The sequence below is a fragment of the Gossypium hirsutum genome, chromosome A12 (genome assembly GCF_007990345.1).
Source record: "Gossypium hirsutum isolate 1008001.06 chromosome A12, Gossypium_hirsutum_v2.1, whole genome shotgun sequence".
NCBI classification, from domain to species: Eukaryota; Viridiplantae; Streptophyta; class Magnoliopsida; order Malvales; family Malvaceae; genus Gossypium; species Gossypium hirsutum.
In genome coordinates this window covers 76709386-76718662 of record NC_053435.1, presented here as the reverse complement: position 1 = coordinate 76718662, position 9277 = coordinate 76709386, and the positions used below count along the sequence as shown (strand labels likewise).

Genomic DNA, 9277 nt, shown 5'->3' with positions numbered 1-9277 from the left:
GTCATTTAATATTTCACAAAGTTAATATTTTTAAAATTTTTATGGTTCTATAAATGAAATTTTGTGTTTGGAATTGAACTGCAATTGAAAAAAATAATTTTCAAGGTATTTTTTATGTAGTAAATTTAAACTCATTTACAATTTGGACTTATTTAATCCTTTTTGATAGTACATAAACTAAATTGATCCATTTAATAATAAAAGAATTAATTTGATTCAGTCCCCTAATACAAAAACCTCTCATATCCTTTAACTCATAATTTTGTCATATATTTTAAAAATGACACAAAAAATTTTTAGTTTTTCATTTGTATTTCAAATTTAAACAAAATGTTTCATTTTTAAAACCATAAAAAAATTTAAAAAATTTAAACAATAAATGATTTTTTTAAATTATAAATGTTAATTATGTTAAAATTCGATCATGGTTTATTATTTTTAATAATATATGGACTAAATTAATCTATTTAATAATATATGAGCTAATTTGATTTTATTCTTATAATAAAAGACCTACCCGGTACTTTTATCTTTAATTTTACTATAACATTAGTTAGTTCAAGTAGTTAGCATTTCTACTAACTAATGATATTATGTATAGGAACCAAATTATGTCAAATTATTGGGTAAAAATGCTAGAGAGGCCCCTATATTGTGTGTCAAATTGCATTTTGCCTCCTTTACTAAAAAATGGGCAAATTAATCATTGTACATTAGATCAAAGAGTAATTTGGTCATTTCTAGTTAAAAATTGATTCAATACTACTATTAAAAAGTAAAAATTGGCATGATTAAAAAAATAACAAAATAATAACACCGTGACGTGTCACATGTACCTCATGTTGATGTACATGAATAAATTTTTAACAATCGGAATTGATGAAATTTTTAAAAGAATAACCAATTTACTCTTTGATCTAACTTAGAGGGACTACTTTATTCAATTTTTAGCAGAAGGGACAAAATGTAATTCGACTCTAGTGCAACAACTAAAGTATAAATAGTAAATCTTAAATTTACTCGTTATAGAGGGATCATGTTTTAAAATCCCCCAACAATTTTCTGCTTGGATAGGGAAGCTAGGGGGCTTAGTGTATGACACTCAATCTCCAATGTCTTCACCGCGATTGCAATCACATCCATTTTTCAATCCATCTAAAACCAACCCTAACCTAATCTTCTCAAAATCCCCATTTTTTCTTCCTTATTTCTCAACCCTAATCCGTAATTATAATCCGAAACCCAATGCCTTGTCGTCGTCTCTCCAAGAATTCCCCCCAAATGCCCTTCGCCGTAAAACCAATCCACAATGTACAGTAGGGTTCAGCCTAGGCGTGGATTTGGGTTCATCACGTACCGGTCTTGCCCTTAGCAAAGGTTTCTCCGTTCGTCCACTCACGGTACTAATAACATCATTCAATTTGGTTTTCAGTTTACTACCTGTTCGATGTTTTCCCTGTTTCTGTATCTTTATAGGTTTTGAAATTGAGAGGACAAAAACTTGAGCTACAACTGCTTGACATGGCTGAAAGAGAGGTTAAAAAATTTACTTTCTCTCTTTTAATTCGAAGCTTTTTAAATGCAAATTTTCGGTGTAATGGTAGAGTTATATATATTGTAGGAGGTTGATGAATTTATAATTGGAATCCCTAAATCTTGGGATGGAAAGGAGACCCCTCAATCGAACAAAGTTCGTAGTATTGCCGGACGGCTAGCGGTTCGAGCTGCCGAGAGGTAATGTTTTTTTATGTTTCTCGCTTGAAGTCCAAACTGTTTGCGTATTTGCTTCAACCATTTGGGTTGGTCTTAATTTGCATAAAAAATCACTTTTTTTTTTGTGTGTGTGTCTCAATTGCTTTACTCAAACTCAGGGGTTGGAGAGTGTATCTACAAGATGAACATGGGACATCATCAGAAGCTGCTTACAGGATGATTAACTTGTACAAATAAGTTTCCCCAATTTGATATTTCCTGTCCAAGTCACGACTCTGACGGCTGTGTCTCCAAAATTGTCCCTTTTGGATACACATAGATCCTTTGCATGCCAAAGAATGCACTCCACTATACTAATTGAGTGTTGGTCATATTGCAGAGTGCACTCATTTGTGTGTAAGGCCACGCGCATCTGTTTGTGCCTCACAAGGTGGACTAGTGTGCTAGGTCGGGTCCTTATATTGAAGATTTGTGATTATGAGAAGAGGACAATTGCAGATTGTGCCTCATGACCCGGCCTAGCATGTCGAAATTGTCCTTTTTGGATATACATAGATCCTTTGCATGCAAAAGAATGCACTATACTAATTGATTGACTGTTGTATTGCTCATTTGTGTGTAAGGCCGCGAGTTCAAATCTGTGAAGACGCACCTGTTGGTGCCTTGCAACATGGCCTAGCATGTTAGGTTTGTTGATGCCTACGACTTGTTATGAAAAGAGGACAATTGCAAAGGCATAACGTTCTGGGTCATGATATTTCTGTATCTTTGAAATTTTTTCTTCTTGATGTCTGAACTGGAGCATAATTCTTTCACTTGTCTTTCAGGGGTCTCAACAAGTCTGCACGCCAAAAAACCTCCGATGCATATGCTGCTGTGGTCTGTAGCATTTTTCTCTTTTTTATGATTGAAAAACGATAATAGTATACTTCTTCAATGGTGATTCATGGTTGTAGTGAACTTTTGGTTTAATTTGTAAAGAAGACCATGGATTTCAATTTTGATGTCGTTCATTTTCTTCTTATACCTCTTATTATTATTATTATTATTTATTTTTTTTTTTTTTTTGTTCTTACTGCAGATATTACTAGAGAGATACTTTGCCATTTCCGGTGAGGACATTGAGATTGTTTTGCCGAAACAGATTGATTTGCAAGAAAAACTCAGAAAGGGTACACCACTGGACATCGATTTTTCACCTGAAGAATTTGTTGATTGATAATACCTTGTAAGGATAACCAAATCCTTGTGTTTTATCTAGAGTTTAGGGAATATGAATTTGAGAGTGCATATGAAGTAGTGCTTAACAATTGCAACTCCTAGTCTACCTAAGTGATTTTGCTGCAAAATTTTCCATTAAACCAAACTGGAAAGAACCAAGAACAGAAAATGTTAAAATCTTGCACTTGGGGTGACATATGAACAATTAGGATCCCAGATTTCCTTTTAGTTCTCTTATATTTATGAAAAATAATACCATTTAACTCAAAGAGTTGAATATGTAGGTGTTGACTACAAATTTAAGAGGCTTATGATAGGATAAAGAGGAAAGGGTATATTATTAATGCTAAATGCTCAAATTAGTGCTTTGCTGAACCATTTAGAGGTTTGCTTCAAATAAGGGTCAAATTTGTAATAAAAATTAGGGGAATATGATGCGATTAGAATAGAACGCACATGTAATAGTTGAATCAAATATTATTTCAAAAAAAAATATAATTTAAAACTCAAAATATGACATTTGAAAAGTCTCTATTTGAGCATTTTTGAAAAATTTTAGTCCTTAATTGATCATTTTGAAAGATTTAGCTTTCATTTGAACACTATTGTGAAGGATTGACCTTTATATAATCATTTTGAAAGATTTGCCTTTTATATATGATCAATCCCTAGAAGATTAAGTCTAAGTCCCAATTTAAGCATTTACACCATGTTTGGTTGGGTGTATTGGCTAATCGGTGGGCCCCACTTAAGCGCCCTTTATTCCGTTGTTTGGTTCATGGTAATGCTATTACGGGTGTAATCCATTACTGCCCTAATCGGTGAAATCCACCGATTTCTAATCCGTCCCTTTTGCTCAGTTTAGGTGCTGCTTCACTTTACCCTCCCTGTTTTACCCTTTGCCTCTTCTGTTCCCCTTTGCCATCAGGAAGGAGATTCAAGATGAGACGGATAGAGAAACTGGCCGAACCAAGCAAATCTCCAGTGTTCCAATTCATCTTAGGCGTTATCATGTTCTGATTCATGTTTCCTTTGACTTAGATATTGGAAGGCAAATCTTATCGGCTGAAATTCCCTTGGGTTGGTGTCGTGAATCGCTCACAAGCAAATATTAACAAGAATGTTGATATGATTGCTGCTCGACGTACAGAGCGTGAGTATTTTTCTACTACGCTTGAATATAGGCATCTTGCTCATAGAATGGGTTCTGAGCATCTTGCTAAGATGCTTTCAAAGGTAATCTATAGGGCGTTTATTTCTTTTTTTCCTTTTTTTTTGTACTTTTTATCCTATACTTTCTTGTAAAGGACAAGATGATACTGGGTTTAATGCTATCTTTTCTTAAGTTGTATTAACTTTGTCATACTGGTTAATGTCTCAGCATTTGGAAACTGTTATCAAGTCTAGAATCCCTGGCATTCAGTCCCTTATTAATAAAACAATTGCTGAACTTGAAACCGAATTGAGTCGCCTTGGAAAGCCTATTGCAGCTGATGCGGGTGTAAGTGTGCTCTTGTGTGTGGATTTTGGAATTCTTTGGCTATTCCACTTGCAGTTGATTATTAGTTATAAGCTCTTTAGGAATTACTGATGATTGAGATGCTTATACAGGGGAAGTTGTGCACAATTATGGAGATTTGCTGTCTTTTTTATCAAAATTTCAGAGAACATTTGGATGGGGTGTATGTATCACGTCTTGTTTTACCTTCCTTAATACACCTATCTTTAACATCATTCAATTTTGCTAATTTTGTTAGAGATTTTGTCTTGACTTTCAATATTGTTCACAGGCGTACTGGTGGTGATAAGGTTTACAATGTTTTCGACAACCAACTTCCTGCTGCTTTGAAAAGGTTGCAATTTGACAGGCAACTATCAATGGAGAATATTAGGAAGCTCATTACTGAAGCTGATGGAAGCTGATGGCTATCAACCACATTTAATAGCTCCCGAACAAGGATACTGTCGTTTGATTGAATCTACTTTAGTTACTATCAGAGGTCCAGCTGAGGCTGCTGTTGATGCGGTATGAAAGTAAATTTTAGAAAAAATGCTATATCTGTCATATTCAATTTGGCATGCCAAGATTATCTAGTTTTCTTTTTCTTTCAGCATCAGTTCAGTTGTGATTCTTAAAAAACATTTTTTTTCTTTCAAGTATCAAGATTCTTGCTATCCTTTACTATTTAGTTGTCTTACATAAAAAATGTTGATAATTTTTAACTGCTATTAAGGTCTCGGTTTACTAGGGATCATGTTGGTCATAGACTGATGCTTCAAATTGGATTGATTTCATTTGTTACATTTTTTAGACTCATTCCATTCTGAAGGATCTGGTTCACAAGGCTATGAGTGAAACTCCGGTATGTTCCCATCTTTGCTTATATTGTTCATGTACCAAAGAAATTTTGCCTGTTATTTTTCTATCTCTTGACATTGAGTTTAGTATTCTTCAAGGTTTATAAGAGTCAACATGGTTTGGTTTTCAGGAGTTAAAGCAATATCCTGCACTCAGAGTAGAGGTGGGAAATGCTGCGATCGAGTCTCTTGAAAGAATGAGGGATCAGAGCAAAAAAGCAACACTTCAACTGGTCGATATGGAATGTTGTTACCTTACAGTTGAGTTCTTCCGAAAGCTTCCTCAAGATGTGGATAAGGGTGGCAGTGCTACGCAATCAATATTTGACCGATACAATGACTCCTACCTGAGGAGAATTGGTAGGTTCATATACACAAAAAGTTGAGGATGGATCTCAATTGTTTGAAACTTAATCGAAGGATACTATTATTCAATGTATTTTATTTCTGATAATGGGTTTCTAACAATGTATGAGCAGGAAGTACAGTTTTGTCTTACGTAAATATGGTCTGCGCTACTTTGCGCCACTCGATTCCAAAGTCCATTGTTTATTGTCAAGTCCGTGAAGCTAAAAGAAGCTTGCTTGACTTTTTCTACACGGAATTGGGTAAACTGGAGGTGAGAAATGTCCTCTCTTAACCAACTAACCGTCTGTTACTTATTTTGGTGAAACAGATGATCAGTGAATGATTTCTGAGAAATTTCTTTTGTAGCAAAAACGATTATCGGCATTACTGAATGAGGATCCAACAATCATGGAACGCCGATCCGCTCTTGCGAAGAGACTGGAATTATAAAGGAGTGCACAAGCTGAAATCGATACGGTCGCTTGGTCGAAGTAAGAGTGGGTAAATTTAGATCCATGGGGCATGGTATTGGGATCTGTTTTGTTGTATTTTCGTTAAAGCAAATATATTTTTTACCATATTTTAGAATGCAAACATCATTTGTTGTGTATTCTGAGTTTCTTTAAAGCTGTATAATATGCAAATGTTTTGCCACTTTATCGCTTATGTGATTTTTCATTCATTAATTTAAGCATCCGAACACATTTTGGAAATAACTTGAGTCTGACCCAAATACCTCTTGTTTTTTTCTTTTTTCTTTTTGCAGTTTATTAATTTAAGCATTTTTGAGATAAATTTTAAAATTACTAGATAAATCCTCTTCCCATGCTTCGGAAAATTAGTTATATTTTGACTAAGATATTTATATTGGAATATAATGATTTGATTCTAAATTAGTCATATTTTGAATAAGATATATAAATATATAATAATTTGACTCAAGAAAATTAACTTGGAAGGTTTTTCGATATAATGTTCAGAATCACTCAACTTCTAAATACAATAATACAAACATGCAATAAATTAATACATGATATAAAAATAATATCAAAAATAAATTAATACATGCAATAAATTAAAGCATATAAGCGATGCATAATTCAATTTTAACCAATTCAAAGAATGTATTCATGATTCATATGCTAATTTCATTCACTATCTCATTTAGCAATTAAATAAAAACATGACATTTCTTTATTGAATCTACTGACTCGCTAAGTTTTCATATCGACCCTCCAAGCTTTTATAAACCGATTCGCATGGTCTTTTACATGCTACTGATAATCACATATCACATATATGCATTAGTAGTACTATTTCATATTATCAAATCAATTCAAATATCATTTAATCGTTTCAAATTTTATTATTTTAAATTATATTTTATAGTATTATATATTATGATTTTAGTAAATTCATATAATGATATTTACTATTAATAATTTTATTAAATTATATATTTTTATTAAATTATATTTAAAAATAATTAATTTAATTTATATTTTATAGTATCATATATTATGATTTGAGTAAATTCATATAAGAATATTAATTATTAAGAATTTTATTAAATTATATATTTTAATTATAATATATTTAATAATAATTATGTTAATTTATATTTTATAGTATCATATATTATGATTTGAGTAAATTCATATAAGAATATTAATTATTAAGAATTTTATTAAATTATATATTTTAATTATAATATATTTAATAGTAATTATGTTTAAATATGATTAAATTATTTATTATTGATATTAATAATCTTATTAAAATTTAAATAACAATAACAATAATCATTTACCAAAACAAATTTATGCTAAGGGTATTCTAGTCATTTTAGTTTTTTCCATTATGCTATTACACTTCTATTCCATTCAACCAAACACAAGAATACTATTACGCCTCTATTCCATTACATTCAACCAAACAATTGATTTGCTATTACACATCTAATCCATTACACCTTTATTCCATTACGCCTCTATTCCATTACGCCTCTATTCCAATACAGCGAACCAAACGTGCTGTTAGTCTTAATGTAACCTTCAAGCAAGTTGCAAAGTATCATGGAAGCTAAGTTACATTTTGTCCCTATTACTCAAGCAATAGGTAAATTAGTTTTTATAGGTTATATCAAAAAGTAATCTAATCATTCTATTAAAAATTTCATTTATTTTTAATATTAAAAATTGATCATTGTACATCAGTATGAGGTATATATAGCATGCTATGTGTCATTGTTCGATTATTTTATTGACCAAACCAGTTTTTATCAATACAAATGATGAAATTTTTAATAGAAAAAATAAATTACTTTTCGATCAAACATACAAAAACTAATTAAATCTATTTTTAAAATTGAGAGAATAAAATACTTGAATTGTTGTTTTGTTAAAAGTAGTATAAACTTTTCTTGGCCAATTGTTACAAGTAGAATAAAAGTACTTCCATTCGGAGGAGATTCCCCTCAAAATCATAATCTTCCCCTCTTCAAATCTCTCTTTATTTTGCTTTTACTAAACTAACAACCGTTCATTTTTATCTGTGTCACAGCCCCAACCAGAGCAAAACACCTGGCACCACCGGTTATAACTCGGTCAAGTTCTGAGTTTGGTCCCTCTACTATATTCAAATTTTGTATTTAACCTCTATGTTTTAATTTAGTTTTTTTGGGTAAGGCAAATTTTATTGAATAAGCAATTTAGAACCAACTTAGACTTTAATTTGGTATAATTTTCTCAATCTATTTTTGTAATTTCGTTAGTTAATCTAAATAGTTAATATTGTTAATTAATGTGTAACTAGCATTTTTTTTTGGGGGGGATATACAATTGTAAAATTTTGAGGTGGCCAAAGCTAAAAACGTTGTGTTAGAAAGGTTTGAACTGAATTATTAATTTCTTTAAGGGACCAAAAATGTAATTTTCTATTAAACAAAGAACTAAAAAGGCTCAATTTAAATGGTTTGATTTTTGGGTGGAGCTAAAAAATAATTTTTTAATTTAACCAAGGGACCAATGTCATTGCCCCTCCGTTCAGCCTCTATTGTTACTTACTTCGATTAAAATGTTGGCGTGAATTTTATTCTTCAAAAAAACCATTCTAACTCATCATACTACATTATTTGGACTAACTAATGATATTATAAAAATAAATGATGAAATTATGCGAAATTCAAATATAAGCCAAAGGGACCAAAATCATGATTTTACCATATAATTCCCTCCACTTTAATAATTTCAAAACTAATAAAGTACCATGGAGGCCCTTTATACTAGGAATCAAATTGCATTTTGTTCTTTCTATTAAAAAATTGGGCAAATTAGTCAATGTATGTTAGATTAAAGAGTAAACTGATCATTCTATTAAAATTTTCATCCATTTTTAATGTTAGCATGTGCTACTCGTGGCACGCCACATGTAACTGTTTAGTTATTCTATCAATCACATTAGTTTTTAATAGTAGAAATGGACGAAACTTTCAACAAAAAGGACCAATCTATTATTTGATCTAACGTACATAAATTAATCTATCTATTTTTTTTAATAAAGGTGATAAAATGCAAACCCACCAATATGTAAATTTAGTCAATTCCTTGAGTTATTTGTCTACATTTACACTATAAGC

General features: G+C 31.3%; 1 protein-coding gene and 1 pseudogene across 5 annotated transcripts; both read left to right on the top strand.

Annotated features, from left to right (window-relative positions):
* The first annotated feature begins 1034 nt into the window (after positions 1–1034).
* LOC107924092 (putative pre-16S rRNA nuclease) lies at positions 1035–4170 on the top strand. 5 transcript variants are annotated; one of them, XM_016854372.2, is made up of 7 exons: positions 1035–1400; positions 1477–1536; positions 1622–1734; positions 1872–1940; positions 2541–2592; positions 2795–2885; positions 3863–4080. In XM_016854372.2, exons 1-7 carry the CDS (start codon positions 1113–1115, stop codon positions 3952–3954), a joined length of 765 nt encoding a protein of 254 aa, XP_016709861.1. In that variant the 5' UTR covers positions 1035–1112; the 3' UTR covers positions 3955–4080. The 5 variants fall into 5 exon arrangements, with proteins under 5 accessions (XP_016709861.1, XP_040938661.1, XP_016709879.1 ...); XM_041082727.1 differs by lacking the exon at positions 3863–4080 and adding an exon at positions 3795–3814 and having other exon boundaries at positions 1058–1400; XM_016854390.2 differs by having other exon boundaries at positions 1059–1400; positions 2795–2941; positions 3976–4170.
* Positions 3976–6299, top strand: LOC121211401 (dynamin-related protein 5A-like; annotated as a pseudogene).
* Positions 6300–9277: the final 2978 nt, after the last annotated feature.

Coding starts and splice junctions, on each gene's coding strand:
- LOC107924092 (XM_016854372.2), top strand. CDS start 1,113: ATGTCTTCACCGCGATTGCAATCACATCCATTTTTCAATCCATCTAAA. Junction 1,735..1,871: donor GCGGTTCGAGCTGCCGAGAG/GTAATGTTTTTT, acceptor ACTCAAACTCAG/GGGTTGGAGAGTGTATCTAC. Junction 2,593..2,794: donor CCGATGCATATGCTGCTGTG/GTCTGTAGCATT, acceptor TTCTTACTGCAG/ATATTACTAGAGAGATACTT.